A 22,090-nucleotide genomic window follows, 5' to 3' on the forward strand; every position below is an offset into this window, starting at 1 on the left:
AATATTGGATGCAGGTCGAGATCTTGATGTCAGTAGTAATGAAGCAGAGATAACCGGAGGGCAGGATAATCTAAACCATGTAATTGAGCCAGCAACTGAAGAAAATATGGAGAAGGAAACAACTGAGGGGTTGACAGAAATGGGCAATGGCTCTGAACATGTGAAAGAAGATATTCCTGCAGATTTTGAGTCGAGGAGGAGGGAAATCCAAAGTGTGGTTTCAGAACATATTGAAGAATATGATAGTTCTGAGGAGTATGAGAGTGATGTCAAGGTGATCGGCAGTGGGTCAGAAAACAAGGAACCAAAAATCTACATCAACTCCAAAGATCAGAATGGACAAGTATCTGAAAAAGTTCACAAAAACTGTTATGATTTTGTTGGTGAACTTGAGGCTGCTGATAACCAAGGGGATGACATGAACTTACAGTTTACTATAAAATATGGAGGCTGAGAGTTTAGGTGGAAGTGTTTGTGGATCTGTTGAAGATAATAATCATTATAATAGCCTTGAATCATCTAAGAATAAAGAAATGTACAAAGGGATGATCTCTGAATCAAGCTGTGATTGGTTTGTTTCTGATTGTGACTGTGACCACCATCATTTTGACCTTCGATCTGAATCAGAAGCTAAGGTTTGGACCTACATATGCAAGATCAACATCAGAGCTGATCAATTCTGGCTCATTTCCTGGTAGCGGGAAAAGATACGGTGATGTCTATCTATCGGCTATAAGCCCTGGCTGGGAAACAAGCTTGTGCATCCTCAGGCTGTGAAGGAAGAAGATCGAGAAAGAACTTTTACACTGCCTTCTTCAGTCCTCTATGGAAGTTTTACAGCTTACAGATTAATTCGTTTTAAAAGAGTGTGTGGTTAGTTGCTATTCTGTTAGTGTTATAAATAAAAAATGTTGAAACTAACATTTCATAAAATTTCTCTTAAGGGCTCTAAAGATGAAGATGCCATGACTCCAGTGAGGCGATCGATCCTGATTAGGAATCAATACGCTTCGCGGTGACAGGTAGATGAAAATATTGGTCTAGAATTTATGTACAATTTGGACGTCCATATCTTCTTTATGCCTTTTTGGTTATTCGACTTCAGGGCATCAAAGTTAATCATGTAGTAATCTGCATATACTGTCGCATCAAGTGATTGTTATTATATATGACACCTTGTTATTTTACAGGGGATGAGAGGGTCTTCGGCAAAGATCTATGTGACGGTTTGGCAGAAACAACTGGAAATGAATGAGAAGCTGTTTGGGAAGAATTACAGGTTGAGGTGCTATGTTGCCTTATGTTTGTGAATCAACATGGCGACATCAGATACATCTAAAGAACATCTGATGGCAGGATTTGAGCTACGTTTCATCATTTGTGGAGTGGGAATGGGTGCCGCATTTTAGGCCAAAGCAACTCTAGAGCAAGAGAGGTGCATATATTGCAACATCCACAAATGTCTTTAGTGGGTAAGACGCGTGATAGCTTTGTAGCCTGTGTGATCGGTTGATGTTAGGGTTGTGTTGAAGCTAAGTCAGCTAGCTAGACTTTCCCCTGTGCCCTGCCAATGGCCGCCGACAGTGGGCCCACCCATGAGGCCCACATCTCGTGTCCAGTCGCGGGGAGGGTGACTCCCCGATTGGGAGCCCATATATTGCCTCACTTTATATCACTGAATTGACGTTCCGCTCCGTCTAATGGCATGCATGCGGACCACCACAACAGGAGCAGATCATGTGCTGCTTCTGGCTGTTTTGTGATTGGGTCAGTACGGCAGAGCGGAATCCTCCTCGCTTCGCTCTTATCCGTTAACAACTCTGTCTTTTATTTTTATTGCGAGTGAGCTCACCGCCCATGGTGGTGACCTGACCTCGCAACCACCCCTCTTTCTTCGCCCGCCCGCTTCCTCCCCATGTCTTCCGCTCGTCGAAGAAAAGAACAAGGCAAAGATGGCAACTTTCCAGTTCGCCAGATCCAGCTTCTCGCCCACACTCCGCTTCCGGCTGTTGGCCCCGCTCCCTCGTCGGGTCTCCACCATCCCCCTCCGCTGCTGCCTCCAGAAGGACGGCGGCGAGCCAAATGGTTCGCGGACTGCCGGAATTCTATTCCCAGAAATTTCATGTTTTAGGTGGCTTAATGTTTTCCCTTTTTCCTCTTTTGGGGGCGATGGAACAGGGGAGGAGCCGCCGGAGTCGTTGTTCATGAAGGAGCTGAAGCGGAGGGGCATGAACCCGACGTCTCTGTTGGACGACAGCGATGGTGGGACGATCGGGTCGTTGGATTCCGAGGAAGAGATCAGCAACCGTGCGGATAGAAGAAGGGGGCAGACGAAACGGAACGATGTGGCGTGGGCAGCCTTCGACAAGGCGACATCGAACCAGAGGGAACGGTCTATGTCGTTGAACAGCGAGGGCCTCGAGGTTAAGACTCATTTCCCCCTCATCATATTCCCTATCATTAATTAGGTTTTTATCATTCGTCGATGGCTTGGTAGGAAAGAGAAATGTTTTTTACAGAATTTGTACTGACTTGTCAACAACGCAGCCTGGGCGATGTTCTTAGTGATCAGTACTCTGATCCTAAATGTTGCTAGGTTCTTGTCTCTGAATGCTGGCTTTCATAGGCCTTTGCTATTTTCTTTTTGTCCCTACGCGATTGTGTCTGTGCTATATTATCTTTGTCATTTTTATTAATATCATTCTTACCCTTTTGAAAAAAAAAATAACTCACCCATCAAAATGAGGTTAATTACATATTACCTCCTGTTCTTGGACCCTCGTAGTATCGTTGTCTCTGTATTTAAAAAAATTATATTATGAAAGTGAAATAATATCCCATCGCTGCACTGACGGAAGACACAACAAATAACATCATGTGCTGGATTGTCACAAAATTGATAGACAAAAAGATAATTTTAGTGGCGATGGTTGTCTATTGACATCGCTGTCGCTGCAGCCACTGTGGTGTCGGAGCCTGTTGACGAGGGCCCTGGACACTCATTTATCCACATCGGCCCTGAAGTGCCCCACCTTGCTAGCTTCGACTCTGACGCCTACTTTCGTGTCCACCACTCTGATGAGGGTGTCGCCATCGGCTCCACCATGTTCCAATCCATCTTTCGGTGCATCTGTGAGTGCCACCCTGCTCTCTACTGCATTGCTTATCCTTTAAAACAAGCTGGCCTGCTCCTCCGCCACCTCCTTTGAAGCTCCTCCTCCTTCGCCTCCATCTGTCTACAAGCCTGACACTCCGGTTCACTCTCCGGTCCCAAGGTAGATGTCGACAACTCTGTAGTGTTCATCATGATCAATAAAACGAACTAGAAGTTGATGACTCCTTCTGTAGTCTCGCAAAGAAGTCACCATGAAGCACAGGTTGCTAATGGAAAAGATAGTGAGCTTACTCCCCACCAAAAAAGAGCTCTGTTTCGTGTAGTTTTCTGCTCAAGCTTCTTAAGGCCGCAACATACTCCATGCTTCGACATCATTGAAGATGGAATTGGCCAGGTGAATTGGACTGCAACTAGAGGAGGCATCTGTTGATGGTCTTCTGATTTCACTCAACTCAAATTCGAGTGGTATGCTGTAGGAGGTCGATATAGTGGTGGCCATGTTAGAGGAATTCCTGCTTCAACGATAGAGCCCAGCAGCAAGTCCACCCAAAGAGAAGCTTCGTTGTGAGAGGTCTCGGTCTACCGAGAATATGGACTTCGAGGTAGGTTGTCCTCTGCCTCCCATAGCTCCAAGCTGAGAATGGCAAGCTAATCGATGGTTTCCTCCAAGAGATTGCCAAAGACAAAAACTTGCCCATGGAAAAGTTAATTAGGAAGCTGTTTCAGATTTTGCCAGGCCTGACCATGATGATCTCTACAGAGTTGTTGACATTTACCTCAGGGTAACCAATGTAGACAAAGGAGTGCCTAAGGTCCTTATCGACGGGCTTCGATGCCATAATGGTCGTAGCGACAACAACGCCATCAACACATTGTCACAGAAGCAGCGGCCCCATCATCGTTGAAATTAATTTTTTGTCTATAGGTTTCGCACCAATGTAGCACGCGATGTCACATGCTGTGTCTTTCATCAGTGCAGCCAACGATATTAAGAAAAATAAAATAATTTTTTTCAGTTTTATAACTATAGGGAGTCCAATGTAATTTTTTTAGATACAGGGACCGCAATACTATGAGAGTCCAAGTATAGGGGGTAATCTGTAATTAGTCCCATCAACTTGCTATTACTTCATGTGTTTTCTATTATTCATCTTAGATTTCATCTCCATTTTAGCTACTATGTTCTTGAAATTTGTCATGCAAATCAGTTATGACAATGTTTACTGTATCTGATGTTGCTATGGTATCTTCAATTATCCATGAACTGATCTTTGCTTGTAGCCTTGTATTTTCCTTGTTTTTACTTGCAGATTTTTTGCCAAAATGCTGATCTTCATTTGAAAGTTGTTTGTTGATGCTGCTTATTTGTATACCATTTTCCATCATTGTATATAATAATGCATGTTTTTGTCACTCAGGGACTAATTCCAAGGGCTAAACTGCTGCTAACTATCGGTGGAACATTCTTTTTGGGGTTTTGGCCTCTGATCCTGATTACCATTGGCTTCATTTTGTGTCTATACATTGTAAGACCTTGATCTCTTCCTGTTCTTCCTTTCCATTTTGTTCTGCAACTTCGCAAGATTATGCTATTTATGCATGCAATTAGAGAATAAATGGGAATCTTGACTGGTTGTTTCAAAACCTTTTTGAAGAATTCCAAGTATTGGAAAGCTCAAAATCTAGCAAGTAATATGTTATAGAAGTATGCAGCAGATAGTACATCAACCACATAATCTAATTGTAATTGCAGTGGCTGACAAAATTATCTAGGGGGGCATGGAGTGTGGCATAAATGCTTTATGCTAATTAATGAGACAGAAACAAGTAACTTTTAGAAGAGAGATTTTCCTAGAAACAACTAGAACAATCATCGATTATACATCTAATAGAAATTTGATTTAATATTTTTGGTTGAGAAAAATGAATCTCTTAGATGCGACTGATTTACAGCTTGTTGTCTTTGATCCATAACATACTAAGAACTATAAATTAACGAAACACGGTACAGGGAAAAGGTTGGGTCACCTGTTTCTTGTAATCTATCAATTTGTTTTCCCTCTTTGATTAGTATGGTTGCTTTAGTATCTCAAATCAAATCAAGCAGATTCATTGCGGTTTCATATAGTTTTGAGACCTTTTCTTAAACTCTCAAGTAGGATTTCATTTGCACCAGCTGTCAATAGGTATGGCTTTCTTGGCAAATTTCTTAGTGCCCAAGTCAGTTCTCAAAAAGAAATAACACTCAACTATGGTAGGCAGGTCTACACAACTAGGGAGCCCATATCAGGACTTGTATGGTTAGAGAAATTGTAAAGTTTAGACATCTAAATTTACTGTAGTAAACAATGCTATAGGCACTGACAGATTGGTAGTCATAAAGGCCACCAATTCGAGTGGCAACAAAGAGAGTTACTGTGATCAGTGGTCATTAGGGCCACCAATTGGCGGGACAACAAAGACGGTCATTGTCATTCTCCCATAATGGGGGATCTTTTTAATTCCAGGGGCCATGCTTGCTCAAGCATGTGGTTCAATTCCTGCTTTGAAGGTATGTCAACACCATGTCTCCCTTTCAGAGCAGGATAATGAGAAAGAAAAAATAGTTTATTCTTCATTGTAAACACTTTCATTCTGAATTATATGCATACAAGTATGCAGATGCATATAAGAGCTAACTTGGACAACCAAGGGCTGTATCTTGAACCTATCCTACTTATTGGTATTATCATAAGACACACATTATATCATTGCTGTAAATGCTTGATATTATGATATCTTGATACTAACATATAATTCCATTGTAATTCAGTTCATGATTTAAGATTTTGGATCAATTCTTGAAATGCCTTTTTGATTTGGTGCATTATACTTGAAAGTAAATAATGATGTGCTTACTGTATTGCCTGCAGTGTCTTGGACCAAGTTTCCTGCCTGACGCCAGCAAGGTACCAGTATCGCCACCACCTTATATAGATCCTTACACACTATTAGAGGATGAAAGGATATCTCAGGTGGCATCTCATGTGATCTAAATCACCTTTACGTTTCAATCAATCCCAAGATGTCAATAAGACCAATATGCCTGTAATATTCTGTGGCCTCCTGTAAATTTTTAGTTCTGGCTGCTGAGACAGCTTCGTCAGACAAATTCTTCGTATGGTGTTTATGCTGCTGTACTTCCGTGTTTGTGTGTGTCATTCCGATTCTGTTGAATGTCTCCGCACCCTGGTGGGCATGGCATTCCAGAAAGTCAACTAATTCAAACACAATCAGATACACACGAGGATTTTTCTGTGTTAGGAGATGAGGTCGAGACATGGCATATTAGTAAGTAGAAGAGACCAAAAGGCTCGAAACTTGGCGTAATAATAATTTTTTGGTACGCGAAAGCCTTGAATATGTTCTTTGTTACGTGAAATATTTAATATTCTCTTTGATAGTAAGTTTCTTGAGAGATTTATTATAAAAGGTAAAATAGAGCACAATAATTGAGGTCGGATTCTATCTCCTCCTCCTTGACCCACTTGATCGCAAAAAGAACTACATCCAGAGTTAAGCTCTAACAATGGTCTTTGTATAAGAGGCAGAGTTATATTCTAACATTGTTCTTTGTATAGGAGGGACATCTCGAAACCAATCCATCTCGTGATAACAGACACAGGCTAGAACCAACTAGGGGATGTTGCAGAGCGTCGTCCCACCGACATCCAATCCCATCAGGGACAATGTGCTTATAGAGGGAGGGACCATTCATCGCAAGATTCGATCTTGTGACTACGACGGCGGCGCCACCACCATGTGGGTTTGCGAGGGTGCCGGAGGACCCCTCTTCCTCGTCGGAGAGCTTGAAGCCATGGCTAAAAGCGCGGTTCGTTCCAGGGGGACATGAAAGACGTGCTTTCAATCATCCACCCTTACAGGAGACAAAAGATTGTGGAATCCTGTTCACCAGGCGACAATTGCTAGGGTAAAACATGTAAGTCGTGAGAATCTCCGTAAGGTTTCCTTGGTTTCCTCCTCTCTGCATTTAAGGTGGATTACCAGTGCTAAGAACAGCAGTTTTCTTTGACTCACAGTGTTTTGCTGGACTACGAGAGAGAGGGAGAGAGAAGTATATCGTATGATTGAAGAAATTTTGACTAGGAATCTCTGATATCATGATGTCAGACACTACCTCGATTGTGCTGCTTAATCTCTGATATCATCAGATCAGTGGCGTAGTACTTCACTGACGAAGCAAGCAGCTTGGAGTTTGGCCCTTAGCATGGAGCTCCCTTTTTCTTCTTGGAATCATACTTCACTGGTGCCTATCATTAGGGTACAAATGCAACACAAAGCGAAAGCCTCCCTTAGCTGTTCTTACCTTCTCATTCACTTTCTGCTGTTGATAAGATCCAACTCTTCTTCGAGAATGTCTTCGACATAGACAGCGATGTAACACCAAAGCAGAGGACAGCTTCACATGGCAATTCCCACGCCATTCCATGCACTCTTTCCGCTGCTCATTAGCTTTTACCACACATCATTTAATGATCCAAAGGGACCAAATGGTATAATCATTATTCATAATGGTGAGAATTTATGACTTCTTGGAACAAAGTACAAAGTGTGAAGGAGGCTTTGGATGCGTACTATGTGAATGATGGAATGTTTGTTCCACTAGTCCTCCTAATGAACATATACATGAATGCAAAAAGGCATCAGCTCATGTGTTTCCGCTCCTGTTGCAGGGGATTGATCACTCGGAGCTGAAAGCGAACAAGACGACTCAGGCTGTCTCTCTGCATCTGGCTCATCGGAAGTTTAAACGTTTGAAGGACAGGTTTGAAGAAAGAGAAGCTGACACTGTGTGTGACAGCATCACAGGCTGGAATCCAGACTGCTGCAGCTCCCCAAGGTCTCATTTGTTGTTAGACAAATGTCTATTCCTCCACTGTGCTCTCTGATTCACATGACTACTCTTTTTTTATCTTGGGAATAGAGTACTTTCTTCTCCTTTTCAGGTCTGCGGAAAAGGTACTGTTTTCTAGGGGTCACAAAATAGCCGTGTACTGAAACAAGGAACAGGAGCTAAGTGGGCTGGAGAGAGTGTCTTTGTAGCGTACCAACGAGATTTATCTTCGAAAGTTCAAAGCCCCCTTTCTACTTTGATGGAGACTTTTAGCTATCACTATAATATCGAATCCTGGTTTTCTTGGACCGAGTCATTTGCAACTCTTGTTTCTTCTTCTTCTTCCTCTCTGTTCTTCTGGGCAAGCAAACGCCACACTGAAGCAGAAGGCAGATGGAAGCAGATTATGCTTTTGTTTCTTAGTAATACGTCATTGTCTGCTTTGGTTGTGTTGCTGCGTCCGTAATGTGTCATCATGTTATGAGCAGAGTGCTGAATCTGCTTACACTTCTGCAAGCGGTGCGAGCTGCGTTCGTACGTTGCATGCGCCGAGGATGCATGCACGTGATGAGAGATGCAAATGCGTGCAATAAGCCGTATCGGACTGAACTCTGTTTCGTTGTACTGACATGGTGCGTTCCGTACGTACGTGTAAGCGTGTGCGCTCTTATACTGTTTATGTTATTTTAATTCTTCCGTAAATGTGATGTTTGATCTTAATTTTAGCATAAAGCAAATAACTAGAGTAAGAAGAATTTATATTGCAAACACATAAAAGAAAATAACTATATTCTTTCCAAAAGAATATTCTAGAGATTATAACGAAGTGTCAAAAGATCCGACAATATGCCAATGCAATGTATTGAAACTTTCATAAATGTGTTAGATATTCATAAATATGTTAGATATATGATTGATTTATTAAAGTTGATCAAAATTATTTCAGATCAATTTGAAAGGTATTAGACTAAAACAATACCAACTTATCAAGAAAATCAATAGACTTAAAGTTAGGCCAAATTGGGCCTATTAGATAGCTAAACTGGTGGCCTAAATTAAGCTTGGGCAATAGTACTATCAAGCCCAAGCGATAGCGAGTTAGTTGATAAACACTTATTGTGCTTGTTAGCTTTTTTGATAATGGAGGTGCTTATGATGGCGGTAATACCACTTAAGGCACGATAGTACAGTTCATAATTCAAATTTTATAGTGGTAATACTATTAGAGTCTAAAATTATGACGTCAAAAGTTATGATGGTAATATTGCCCAATGTCAACGATAGTATCATTCATATCTCGAAATTTTTGAGGATTTAAATTTTTTATTCCATTCTTGAGGTCGTTTAGAGCTTATAAATACCCCACTTAAGTTTAGATGATAGAGCATCAATTCCTGTACTTGTGAAGTGTTGTAGCTCTCTCTTTGAACATTGTTTGAGTTTCTTTCTTCCTTTTGAGTTTAGTTGTGATACTAAGTTATAGAAGATGAGAGATCTCTTGCAAAAGAGTTAGTGTAGAGGATCTCTCCTAAGCTTGTAAAAAGAAGATAAGTTGTAACAAAAGTAACTGATCTTCACTTGTCAAAGATTGATAGTGAAAACCAATAATCTCGAGAGAAGAGGAATCGAGAGTTGTAACAAAAGGAATCGAGAGTAAACATAGGTTAGGAAAACTGAATCACTATAAATTGATTTGTATTCTTTCTTTTACTTGTGACTTTTAATTTTAATTGTTTACTTATTATTATTCACTATACTCGCACTTTGTATTTGGTTAATTATGTTTCCAATATGAATTTTTTGATCAAACTTTAAATTTGATTAAAATTTGCTATAGGACTAATTCAATTCCCCGAACCCCCCCCCTCTTAGTATGATTAAGATCCTAACAAGAAGAGCAAGAGAAACTAAAATTTTTATTTCTTATAAATAAATTTTTATATTTTTTCTTTCTCACTCTTTCCCATGACAAAACTCATTTATTTCTAGGGTCATAGATGAGAGTTACAAAGTTTAATTGTTAAGGTTATATCTATATACTTTTGTTATATGTAATCTATATAATTTACTAGTTGACGATGAATATAAAATTATTTAGCTACCGTTCACCGTGACAATATTATATTAGTCGAACACCTTTTTCTCTAAAGTCTAAAACGGCAACTTAGGTTAATTACCAAGTTGCCAAGTTATCGAATTATCGAGTTACTTTCTCTATAAAATATTTGTAGGAATATTCCTGGTAGTTTATGTTGATTATGAATAAACTCCCTCACGAAATATTTTTAAAATATCAAAAGGCAGTTTGAGTCGATTACGAATCAGCTCCCCTATATAATATTTGTAGGAATATTCTTGGAATACTAACAGGTAGATTATGAACCGACTCTCTTGTAGAATATTCGTAGAAATATTCTCAAAATACCATAAGGCAGTTGAGATCGATTACGAACCGATTCCCTTACAAAATATTCAAAAGAATATTATCGAAATACCAAAAGGCAATTTGGATCAGTTATGAACCAGACTTCCCTATGAAATATTCATAGGAATATTCTCATAAAACCATAAGAAAATTTGGATAAAAATACGTCTTTAGCTCTAGATTAAAGGAGAGAAAAAAAGAAAAGTGGAACTTAGTACTACCTTAAGCATCGGAAATATCGATTCGAGAGATCCTCCAACCTCGATCTTTATATAAGAAACAATTATGAAGAAATCGTACTTTATGCTGTATGACTTCTCGCATACAAATTAGGATCACGTCGTATTAACATAGACATCAACGATATTTTCTCCGAACACTAGTGATTTATTATTTTTAGAGTAATTTTTTATCATGGTGTAACATCTTAATTCTCACTAAATTTTAGAAGTTATAATTATTTTCTTTATGATTACAAAAGAGATTTAGATCCTTATTTCAATTAAATTTAATTCTCTTTATCCATTTAAAAACAAGAAAGAGATCAAATGCCAGATAAACTGGATAGTAGTATCTTCCTGCACGATTGGCTCTCTCCCAGATCCTTCTTGTCTCTCATCACCACTTGAATCGGGGTTGATCTCGACTGCTGCATCTACCTCGGACTAAAACCATATCAACTAGTCTCAGTAGTTCCAGCAAACGATTGACTTTGAAGATAACAAGTGCCAAAGACAAATGGTTATTCAGTTATACAATCGTATTTCTAGGTCTTGAATTAGCTTCTACTTTGTCTTATTTAGCCCCAGTAAATTATGATCTAACTCGAGTTCGGTTCATCGACAATTTAATTTAGAATTAAAAATAATTAATCTTTTCGACCCTTAAACTTATTAGTTTGAATCCATATTTGTATTTGTACACAAGGAGTCCAGTTCTTTTGAATCTCTTAATACTATAAAACTAACTTATTGTACATCTGTTTCTTACACACATATTCTTTTAATATCCCACGTAAAATTATGTGAACCTGTCTATACCTTTAGACGCAAGATTGTATTCGTATCGATGGAAACCGAATGAATCTTTGTCTTATAGATACTTGTACATTGCATTATAATATAACTGTCTCGATCAGTATTCACAAGCATACAGACAGAGAGTTGACAAAGACGGACGCGACATGCGTCAACGCGCATTCGAAATCTAATTCCGATCTTAACTCCGCACTGGGACCCGCCCGACAAGGAATCTACTCATCATCGGCCACTTCAGCTTTCGAGTTGTGACTCGTCATATCGCAGCTCCCCGTCCTCACCAGGGAGAGCGCAACCGAAACATTCATACACGCCAACAATTGTATCGAAGTAGTCACTCACAGTCTACCATTGCTTGCCCTTCCAAGCTTTGATGATCTATTTAGCACCTTGTTCTCGATGATATCCATGACCACCTGCAGCAAGTGAACAGCTCTGAGGGCAAAGAAAGGAGCGGAAGCCAAATTGACTAGTAACCCTAAAGCCCACCATTTGAAGGATGTACAAAGAAGATGGTGCCACTGCACCCAAAACAACGAGCAAAAGTTTCAGATGCTGAGGAGATCTGGTGGTGGTGATGATGAGCTCTGTGCTTCCCTGATGGGCGCCTCACAGTCATCTCCCTGTGTCGTCGCAGGCCTCGGTAGATCCGTGAGTATCTGCACGACCTCCCTCATCGTTGGGCGCCCCACGCTCTGTTCCTCGACGCACAGCATGGCGACGTAGAAGACGTGCATGACTTCGTCCAGAGGCACTGTGGGGAGCCTGTGATCCAGAATCTTCAGCACGCCCTCCTTGCTCGAGTCCGTCATCCTTCTCACCCATTGCACGATGTCGACGCCGTCGCCGAACTCGCCCACCGGCTTCCTGCCGGTCACCAGCTCCAGAAGCACCACCCCGAAGCTGTAGACGTCGCTCTTCTCGTCCACCTTTAGCGTGTATGCATATTCTGTGAACCATGTCACTGAAGGGGTTAAAAGACCTGAAGGAATGCTACTTGGAGTTCTCAAAAGGAAAGAACAACAGGTGCTCGTCGTTCCCAGATTGATCTATAACCTGAAAGAATGTGTGAAAAGGGCCTTGGCCGACACAAACAGAGCATGCTAACGAAAAGCTACCGCCGCAGCCACACAACAGTAGCAAAACCTTGATGAAACTATTTGAAGGTTGGCCGAATGGGAGAATTTTTCTCCATGCATTGATGTCTATAGACTTCTACGAGTGGATCATCGATGGAATCTGCATGCATTGCTACAGATGATACAGCAGAAGATTTAGAAAGTACCTGGAGCAATGTATCCATAGGAACCGGCTATGGCGGACATGCACTCCGAGGTACCGGAGTCCTGCAAGAACTTGGCGAGACCAAAATCTGCAACATGGGCTTCGAAGTCCGAATCGAGCAGGATGTTGTTGGACTTCACGTCCCGGTGCAGGATGAGAGGCGAGCAGTCGTGGTGAAGATAGCAGAGGCCCTTCGCCGCCTCCACAGCAATTTTGTAACGGGTGTGCCAGAGCAAATGGCCGCCCTTCTTCCCGTGAAGAACCTCGCCGAGGCTCCCATTGGGCATGTACTCGTAGACCAGGAGATTGGTCTCGTGGTTCGAGCAGAAACCTAGTAGTCTGACGATGTGGCGATGCCGGATCCTCCCGAGAGTCTGTATCTCGGCTGAGAATCCATGGTCACGCGACGAGCCCCAGCTCATCGCCGCTGGGAGCCGCTTCACCGCCACCTGTTCACCGTTGGGCATGACACCCTTGTACACGACGCCAGCCCCGCCTTTCCCGATGATGTTCTCCTCCTTTAGGCAATCCAAGACGTCGTCGCAGGTGAACTCGAGGCGTTGGAAAGCCGTGAGCTTCCACGCTCGGGCCTCGCTGGCCTTCTTCAGAGACCGCGCTTTGACGATGGCGGCCACGGCGAAGGCAATGGAACAGATGAGGAGACCGGTGACTAGCAGCAGCTTGAAGGAGGCCGAGAGCGGCCCCCTTGTGTGAGTGGAGCCAGCGCCTTGAATCGCAGAGCTGCAAGGGCCGAGATATGGGCCGCAGAGGTCGGGATTGCCGACGAAGGAGCTCGCATTGAAGTAACTGAACTGGCCGGTGCCAGGGACGAGGCCGGAGAGGTTATTGTACGAGAAATCAATGGCCGTGAGGCTCTGCATCGTGGCGATGGACGACGGGATGTTCCCCTCGAGCTGGTTCCGGGATAAGTTCAGGTAGTTCAATATCCTCATCCCGGTTATCTCCGATGGGATCTCGCCAGATAGCTCATTCCGGCTGAGGTCCACAAAGGTTAGAAGCTTGCACTGGCTAATCTCCGGCGATATCAGCCCGGAGAACTGATTCCCGCTGAAATCCACCTTAGAGAGCTGCTGCAGCCTCCCGATCTCCGGCGGGATGCGGCCGGAGAACTGGTTTTGGTTCAAGAGAAGCTTCTGGACGCCGGAGAAGTTGCCGACAGACGGTGGAAGCGGCTCCGAGAGCCGGTTGTTGGAGAGGCTAATCTGGCCGAGGTCCGGCGAGATGAGGGCGGCGCCGGTGTCTGGAAACCCGCCTGTGAGCAGATTGTCCTGGAGTTCGATCTGGGAGAGCCTGGGCAAGCTGAGCAGACCGTCGGGGATCGATCCGTTGAGGTAGTTCTCACCCATTCGGATGCGGCTGAGGGATTCGCACCGGCCGAGTGTATCCGGTATGGGGCCGAAGAGGAAGTTCCCGAGGACGATGAGGGTTTGAAGCCTGTTGCCGGAGCAGAGGTCCGGAGGGAGGTTACCGGTGAGCTTGTTCGACGAAAGGTCGAGGAGCTCTAGCTGGCCACTCTGGCCTAGTCGCCGCGGAATACCGCCGGTGAAGTTGTTCTCCCAGAGCTGGAGTACCTCCAACGTCGGCAGGTCGGCGATGAACTCTGGGATCGATCCGTGAAGCTTGTTGCGGAAGAGGTTGAGAAGGGTCAGGTTCTGGAGGTCGGCGAATGTGGCGGGAATCTCGCCGGCGAGGGCGTTGTTGGAGAGATCCATGGACTTGAGGCTGCGGAGGCGGCCCATCTCCGGCGGCAGGTCACCGGTGAGGCCGTTCACCTGGAGGAAGATCGTATCGAGGTTCTGGAGGTTGCCAAGTTCGGGAGGAATCTCGCCCGAGAGGCCGCAGTTGGCCATGTCGAGGCGGACAAGCGCCGCGAGGCCGCCGATCTCCGGTGGGATCCTGCCCTCGAAGCTGTTGAAGTAGCCAAGGTAGAGTTGACGGAGGGTGGTGAGTTTGCCCAGCTCCGGCGGTATCGGGCCGCCGAGCTCATTGCCGGAGACAGCAAGGTACTCGAGGAACTCCCAGCGGCCGAACTCAGGGGGGATGACACCGGTGAAGAAGTTGCCGCCGAGGTGGAGGTGGCGGAGCTCGGGGAGCTCGGCGACCTCGGTGGGGAGGGGGCCGGTGAGGTTGTTGTTGTAGAGGTCGAGAACGAGGAGATTCTTGAGGCGGGCGAGGGCGGAGGGGAAGGAACCGTTGAAGAGGTTGTTGGAGAGGTTGAGGTGGCGGAGATCGGACAGGCGGGAGAGCTCGGCGGGGATGGGGCCGGAGAGCGAGTTGGAGGCGGCGGAGAGGTTGAGGAGGTGACGGAGGCGGCCAACGGCGGGGGACAACGTGCCGGAGAGGTTGAGACCGGTGAGGTCAAGGGAGACAACGAAGCCCTGGAGGGGGTCGCAGGAGACGCCCGGCCACGAGCAGTGATCATCATCAGCGGAAGAGTTCCAGGCGGATAGGACGGCGGAGGTGGCGTCGGAGAAGTCGGCTTTGAGGGAGAGGAGGGCCTCGACATCCGACCCGTCCTCCGCTGCCGCAGCCAATGGCCCGAGTTCAAGGAGGAGGAGGAGGAGGAGGAGGGGAAGGCGGCGGAGGGACGCCATTGCCTGCACCCGCTCACTTTCCCTTGTCTGAGACGACCTCAGAGGAGACTGAAGAATGACGGGTGGAGGGGGGTGGCTTTTACGGGTACGTAAGTCGTGACTACTTGGGAAGCAAATTAATGCCAACAGGTTGCCAGAAATAAGCACGAATAATGTCCTTGGAATTAATGGGGTTTATTGATTCCAAGGGGTGGGGTTGCTGGACAGGTGGACTTTGTTTTCATCGTTGTTCCTATGTATGCTTCCGGAAACGAGAAAAGGTGTTGGGAATTTCGTACAAAGCAGGAGGACATGATGAAATACGTGTCACGTTTACTATACCGTCATTCAAATAATAACCACTCCCTCATGCCCGCACGAGTCGTCTTCTTCAAAACCGAGACAGTGGATTCCGCAGAATATTTTAAACACTGTCACCTCGAGACAATGAAACAGTAGATGGCCACCATTTCCATTTTACTTCCAAGCCAACTCACCGCGCACATGTCTCCTATTACTGCTGCACTAGTATGACCATATCTCTCAAACTGAAGCTTATCAGAAAGAAAGAAACGACGATCTCAGCGTCCTATCGGTTTCTATCTTTCTTCCTCAGGTCTTCCTATAAATAGTGTTGATGGGAGAGTGAGTGAGAGGCAACTGAGGGCAGCCTCGAACAGCGATCTTCCTGTCTCCTGGTCTTGGGCACACAATCCCGTGACCTCCGGGTCACCGGAAATCTGGCGACGCCCATTAAAGTAGCCCTCCTTCCCAAATCATGGTGTTCTAGTGCTCAGTTAATTGCACAATGTCTCTGTCGTCACCATCATAAATAGTTCAAAACAGCGCAATTTTGGGTCTCTTGTTACAAGGATATATCATGGCGCCGCACGCTGTTTGACATTGTAGGAATGGATGCATGGTCAAGGTAGACTTTGGTACTGTACACCATGTCTGCGTAGCGTCTATAATGCATCGCATGCAAACTTTTATTGAGTATAGTTAGCTGTCTGCCAGAAGATAAAAATATAAGATTAAGATAAAAAAAATAAAATAAAATGCAGAAATTTACTTTGGTATAACGTGTTACCAGAGCAGCAATCTGTGTCCATTGGACACAGACATCCATATCCCAGCATGAATGCAAGATCGCAACAACCAGCAAGGGACCTTCTCCTACCAGCCAGTTTCATGTTCATCGACGGGGTCTCCAGGTAAGCTCACACAAGACAGCTCGACAACACTGTAATGAGACAAGGAAGAAGTTGGTGAGGTTGCACATCAATACACGCCATCTCAATTGTCTGTGAGCCTCACTTGTTTCGCTGAATGCAGAATATTTGTAAGAACCTGATGAGCTCTGCAATATAACTGCCTGTCCTCTAGCTGAGGTTGCACAGGGCCGTCTTCCCCTACCTTTAGGTAAGTCGCCAGAACAGGGAGCTGTGAAGGCGTGTATGTGACAAGAACTCAAAGGTGACAATATTTAGTTTACAATGGGAGAGATCCTTCTTTGACCTAAATCTTGTTATGGTCCTCTCCTGCCAACCCACCACGATAAAGAAGTATGATGTTAGCAAGGGCAAGCGCTAGGATGCTAACAGAAGAAGAGACATGCACAATGAAAGAGTAACAGAAAAAATGCTGAGGATATCCACATTAAAGTTTGGATGACCAACTCATGAAAACTGTTTGTAACCAGAGATTATTTACTTTTGGCAGATCTCAAACTAAGATGATGACCACCACCTGAAATCTTCTTAGGGAGTAGTATTGCTCATGTGTGATCCGATCTACACAATTTTGTATCTGAAATGAATAAAGATATTAATTACAATGTGTCAGTTGCATCAATGGCAATAAGAATGAGAATTCAAGCTTTTAGGATTTTGAAGCTTCGACCGGTATACAGCTGCATTGATTGATTGTTATTATCAAGCATGCGGAAGAGAGGGAAAAATAGGCATGGAAGAGTTGTAATTACCTCATCCTTAGCATGCAATAGCCTCAAACAGAGACCACTCTTATTATAATATTAAATTTGATAATCATATATTTAACTAGATAATCAAATTTGACTATAGTTATACTGCCAGCAGATGCAGCAAAGTTCACACCAATAAGCAATTAATTGTATCACCCCAAGGTGCAGTCAATGAATTCATACCAAAAAGATATCCAACAGTCCGACGAAAACAAGTCAGAACAGAGCTGCTAAATAACTAAACCATGTACCAAGAAATATCCTGATGGCTTATTGAGTATCCACCACTAAACCAACCCAAATTAATAGCAGCACACTTATTAAATTTTTATAGATTTTCATGTTGTGACATATCCTCGGACACTATCCAGAGCCTAGCTCTTTCCTATTCGAGCTCCTCGCAATGGTCAATACAAGCTTGGCTTTGATATTATTTATCACAACCCCACCTGATGGCATAATGCTTAATCTCATATTGATAATAGTATACTTATCTAACCTTTATAAACCAATTCAAATCTTCATCGACTCATGATGTGAAACTAATCGAGTTGTTATAGCCTTGACCCTTTCCCAAGTCCTGCCTTGTTGGAGGACTCAATAGTGGAATGATGTTGAAGTAGATACCAAGAATTTACTACTGGTAATTATGCAATCTGATTAACTGAGGATAATTTACTACTGGTAATTATGCAATTTGTCTAATTGTATAATTAATCTGGACCGAATACAAGTTCTACAAGCACAATTTCAAGCTGTGGCATAACTTGATACTAGTGAACAGAAAATATTACATGAGACCCAAGATAAAGAAGGAGATCTTCTAGTTATGGTCATAATTTTGTGTCATGACAAAGTAGCATTTACTTATCTGAGCTATACATTTATGACCAAGAAACTTTCCTTCAACAAAACATGCATGTTGTAAAAAGATTAAGACAAAGAATGCCTATCATGAATGTCCACGGTTGTTGCACTTTAGCAAAATAAGAAACTAGAAAAGATAACACAATAAAGAATCTTAGAGGTGATTGAACTACTAATGCTTGCTGTTTATTTCTAGTCTCACTCATATCCTACATGTATGATTAAAGTAGGATATCATTTTTCAGTTCTTTTATTGCTATCAATAAGAGTGTAGGTAATCTTTAACGTAAAACATGCTAATTTACTAAACAAAATGACAAGGTTCCCCTTGTACATAATGATTTGACGCCTATATATAATTACAACCTCTAACCAAAAGAAAATCATACCCACACAAAATGTCTAAAAGTTATACATATACAAATACCCATAGGTCATCATTCATATATGCACTAGCATGAGCTTGCATGTACTCACTTCCGACACAATCACCTAGGTAGGGTACTGGTATTTTTATCTACAAAATATGGTATATAGTGAATAATCACTCAATAAGTATAAACCTTTATAGTTTTAATTAAGTGAATATTTATAATGTCATGCATATAATATTTCAAAATCATCGACATAAAATATTTAATGGTAAACACCTCATCCTATAACTTCTTTAACAAGCATAATCATATAATATAGAAAATACAAAATAAAGAGGTAAAATTCTACATTGAAATAATTTAAAATACATATTGCACATGTAGGAAATATAATAAATTCTTTGACTTCTACACCCCATATCATAGCATATACATGTATTCCCACACTGCATGTCATCGTAATATATACATGCATTCCCATACTACATGTCATAATATATATGTGCACTCTCACATTATATATTATAATACATACGTGCACTTCCACACTTCACGTCATAACATATACGTGGATTACACGTCATAATATCTTCGTGCACTCTCACACCGCACATCATAAAAAACATATGCACTCTTACACTGCACCTCATCATATATGTATACATACAATATATTTTGGGTTAAGATCCATTTAAGCCTCTGTAATTTTGGTCATGGACCTCTTAAGCCCTTATGGTTTGCTCGTGCCTAAAATAGCCTCTACATTTTTAAAAACGTAGTATATAAGCCTCTCCCGTTAAATCTAAGTTAATAGACGTTAGAGTCTGCTTACGTAGCATACTAACTCATAATAAAACATTAATATAATGACACGTGTAATTTAGAGTTAAGGTTCATTTTAACTCTTGTGATTTTGGCCATGAACCTTTTAAGCTCTTATTGTTTCCTCGTGTCTAAAATAACCCCTACATTTTCAAAAATTTAACATATAAGTCGCTTCTATCAAGTCTGAGTTAACAGACAATAGAGTCTGCATACGTGACATACTGACTCATAATAAACCATTAATTTAATGACATGTGTAATTTAAATTTAAAAAAAAAAACAAAACCTCTATTAGTGGTGGGAGGCATTGTCATAGAAGCGACCACCAGCAGCAACACCGAGTCATTATTGCCTAGCAGGACGTCGTACGCATGTAGCCTCTATGACATTGACGACGAGCTCGGGAGTTTCCGGTCCTACCTCAGGTGGATGTGCGTGACCAATACGACGCTAGGCACGCAGTAGTCTCCTGGTCCCTCTTCCTCCTCCTAGGCGTCTTCATCCTCATCGCGTCGCACTTTGTCCTCTCCTGCGCCCTCACCCGTTGCGCCTACGATGTGGTAGTCCAACTCTCCCTCACCTCCTCCTCCGGCCTCTCCTACCTCTGCCTCTTCGCCTTCGTCCACCACTTCCTCTTCCTCGACAAGCTAGTCAGGGAGAGCAAGCGGGTGCGAGAGGGCTACATGGACCAGCTTAACCGCTCCTTTCGACTACTCTTCATCTTCGTGATGTCGTGCTTCGCGGGAGAGATGGCTTACAAGGTATGGTGGCACTCGTCAGGATCGGAGCAGGTGTTGTTCGCGGTGGCGGGCAGCCGCGTGGTAGGAAACATGGTGGCATGCGCCCTAGAGCTGGCAAGTGACATCCGGAAGCTATTAAGCTCATCGTTAGTGCGGGAGAGGTTGCATGCGTAAGACGCCTTGTTAGGCAACAACGGCTCGGTGCTGCTATTGGTGGTCGCTTCCATGACAACGCCACCTTTTGCCATTGATGGATATCTCAGTTTTTTTTAAACTTAAATTACATGTGTCATTATATTAATAATTTATTGTGAGTCAACATGTCACGTAAGCAGACTCTAACATTTGTTAACTCAGACTTGAAGGGAGGAGCTTATATGCTATGTTTTTAAAAATATAGACACAAGTAAACCATAAGGGCTTAAGAGGTCCATGACCAAAACTACAAGGGCTAAGATAGACCTTAACCCTAAATTACACATGTTATTATATTAATGGTTTATTATGAATCAGTATGCCACGTAAGTTGACTCTAATCTCTGTTAACTCAAAATTGACGGGAGGAGCTTATATGTTATGTTTTTTAAAATGTAGGGGTTATTTTAGACACGAGTAAACCATAAGGGCTTAAGAGGTTCATAACCAAAATCACAATGACTAAAATGGACCTTAACCCATATATTTTTATTGCAATTCATATATTTTTATATTTATAAAATATATACATTCACATTTAGCTCATGCATAGCTCATGACAATCATATCATTCGTAACATTCTTTCAAAAATGCATTATGAGTATGATAACTTATATGACCATTATTTTACAGTGAATTAAACTTATAGTTATTTGATTTAACTCAAAATAAAAATGTCAGTAAAAGATCACGTTCCTTAATAATCGAGTGTGCTAGGAAGTGATACACCTATCGAATTGGGAGCATAAAGTCATGAGATGTCTTAATTAAGAACCATACCTATAGAATTATTGATTTATAATAATTAATAATAATAATTTATAATTTTTTTAATAAAATTCCTTATAAAATAAACTATACTCAACCTGAAAATTTCATTTAAATTCCACCACTAATTTTTCAACAATTCACTTTATAATTAAATAAACTAGTTAGTATCACTCAAACTATCGCATAATTTTGTAAAAAAATTTACTACACTATTTTAGTTAACCAAACGATCTTGAATAATCATGAAATTTTAAAGAAAACTAGGAGACATATAAAACTAAATATATATTAATTCTTAGCATAAAACAAAATCATTTGGATGTTAAATTGCTCTCCTAATTCAACTACCAACACCTATTCTATTATGCTAAAAATGGGTTGGGGCTATTTGTGAACTTATAAATCTCATATCTTGGTACACATTGGTGATATTCACTCAATTCCAAATCCCACATAATCCTAAGAAAACCTTTTAAAATATATCAAAAGGATAGAGCCTAATGATATCCCTAAGAGGGTCAATTCAGCTTGAATAGAATCTCTTTTTAAAAAATAAAGATTCTGAGTACCTCAAATTAGAACGCTCATAACTCCATGCACCAATTGTAGATTAAAGTCATACTAGAGGCTTTAAAACCACAAGAGATTTATACAAAACATATCCAAAAATTAAATATAAATTCGCAATCTAGGTTACTCAAAAGTAGCTACAAAGATTGATTTATAATATGTAAAACTAAAATCCTAGGTATAGTAAGGAAAGACTAGGGTTCAATCCCATTAGATTTTATTTTAAGTTTTTTTTTATTTTATTAATATAATTATAAGATTGTAGCAATTCAATTAAGTTTAATTTGATTTGATAAGGAGTCTAAACTCATAATTCAATCTCACTTATGTATCTTAATATTTCTAATATAGTACTCCTTATCGATTTACATTTTTATTTAATTTTCCATTACTTCATCCATACTTAAGTAGCTT

The 22,090-nt window shown here is 41.9% G+C and overlaps 4 protein-coding genes across 9 annotated transcripts in view; 3 read left to right on the forward strand and 1 right to left on the reverse strand.

Moving 5' to 3' along the window:
* LOC108952606 (uncharacterized) overlaps positions 1 to 1,464 on the forward strand; it is a 2,787-nt gene extending 1,323 nt beyond the window's left edge. Inside the window, exons 3-4 of the mRNA XM_065145560.1 lie at positions 1 to 1,022; positions 1,191 to 1,464. The exon at positions 1 to 1,022 is cut by the window's left edge and continues 55 nt beyond it. Of these exons, the coding sequence (XP_065001632.1) occupies positions 1 to 454 (454 nt within the window). The 3' untranslated portion in view covers positions 455 to 1,022; positions 1,191 to 1,464. The remainder of the gene's footprint in view (positions 1,023 to 1,190) is intronic.
* A 25-nt stretch (positions 1,465 to 1,489) lies between these two features.
* LOC103980198 (uncharacterized) lies at positions 1,490 to 6,298 on the forward strand. Of its 5 annotated transcripts, none has more exons than XM_065145558.1 (5): positions 1,490 to 2,030; positions 2,179 to 2,423; positions 2,959 to 3,132; positions 4,534 to 4,641; positions 6,028 to 6,298. In XM_065145558.1, exons 1-5 carry the CDS (start codon positions 1,916 to 1,918, stop codon positions 6,148 to 6,150), a joined length of 765 nt encoding a protein of 254 aa, XP_065001630.1. In that variant the 5' UTR covers positions 1,490 to 1,915; the 3' UTR covers positions 6,151 to 6,298. The 5 variants fall into 5 exon arrangements, 3 of the variants coding, with proteins under 3 accessions (XP_065001630.1, XP_009394786.2, XP_065001631.1); XM_009396511.3 differs by having other exon boundaries at positions 1,502 to 2,085; XR_010495463.1 differs by lacking the exon at positions 6,028 to 6,298 and having other exon boundaries at positions 1,502 to 2,085; positions 2,959 to 3,275.
* A 5,219-nt stretch (positions 6,299 to 11,517) lies between these two features.
* LOC135635477 (leucine-rich repeat receptor-like serine/threonine-protein kinase BAM1) lies at positions 11,518 to 15,679 on the reverse strand. 2 transcript variants are annotated; one of them, XR_010495645.1, is made up of 3 exons: positions 12,757 to 15,679; positions 11,961 to 12,420; positions 11,518 to 11,887 (listed from the first exon to the last, which is right to left on the reverse strand). XR_010495645.1 is itself a non-coding variant. In XM_065146565.1 (2 exons), the coding sequence occupies exons 1-2, from the start codon at positions 15,368 to 15,370 to the stop codon at positions 12,020 to 12,022; spliced, it is 3,015 nt and encodes a 1,004-aa protein (XP_065002637.1). In that variant the 5' UTR covers positions 15,371 to 15,679; the 3' UTR covers positions 11,928 to 12,019. The 2 variants fall into 2 exon arrangements, 1 of the variants encoding a protein (XP_065002637.1); XM_065146565.1 differs by lacking the exon at positions 11,518 to 11,887 and having other exon boundaries at positions 11,928 to 12,420.
* Positions 15,680 to 16,486: 807 nt separating this feature from the next.
* LOC135634978 (uncharacterized) lies at positions 16,487 to 20,313 on the forward strand. Its single transcript, XM_065145757.1, has 2 exons — positions 16,487 to 16,563; positions 19,854 to 20,313. Exons 1-2 carry the CDS (start codon positions 16,487 to 16,489, stop codon positions 20,311 to 20,313), a joined length of 537 nt encoding a protein of 178 aa, XP_065001829.1.
* Positions 20,314 to 22,090: the final 1,777 nt, after the last annotated feature.

The sequence above is a fragment of the Musa acuminata genome, chromosome BXJ3-4 (assembly GCF_036884655.1).
Source record: "Musa acuminata AAA Group cultivar baxijiao chromosome BXJ3-4, Cavendish_Baxijiao_AAA, whole genome shotgun sequence".
NCBI classification, from domain to species: domain Eukaryota; kingdom Viridiplantae; phylum Streptophyta; class Magnoliopsida; order Zingiberales; family Musaceae; genus Musa; species Musa acuminata.

Excerpts from the sequence above, each read along its gene's own strand:
- LOC103980198 (XM_009396511.3), top strand. The coding sequence starts at position 1,953 with ATGGCAACTTTCCAGTTCGCCAGATCCAGCTTCTCGCCCACACTCCGC. Across the intron at positions 2,086-2,178 it reads GGACGGCGGCGAGCCAAATG|GGGAGGAGCCGCCGGAGTCG; the intron begins GTTCGCGGACTG and ends GCGATGGAACAG. Across the intron at positions 4,642-6,027 it reads TCATTTTGTGTCTATACATT|TGTCTTGGACCAAGTTTCCT; the intron begins GTAAGACCTTGA and ends TATTGCCTGCAG.
- LOC135635477 (XM_065146565.1), bottom strand. The coding sequence starts at position 15,370 with ATGGCGTCCCTCCGCCGCCTTCCCCTCCTCCTCCTCCTCCTCCTCCTT. Across the intron at positions 12,421-12,756 it reads CTATGGATACATTGCTCCAG|AATATGCATACACGCTAAAG; the intron begins GTACTTTCTAAA and ends CATGGTTCACAG.
- LOC135634978 (XM_065145757.1), top strand. The coding sequence starts at position 16,487 with ATGAATGCAAGATCGCAACAACCAGCAAGGGACCTTCTCCTACCAGCC. Across the intron at positions 16,564-19,853 it reads TTCATCGACGGGGTCTCCAG|GCACGCAGTAGTCTCCTGGT; the intron begins GTAAGCTCACAC and ends ATACGACGCTAG.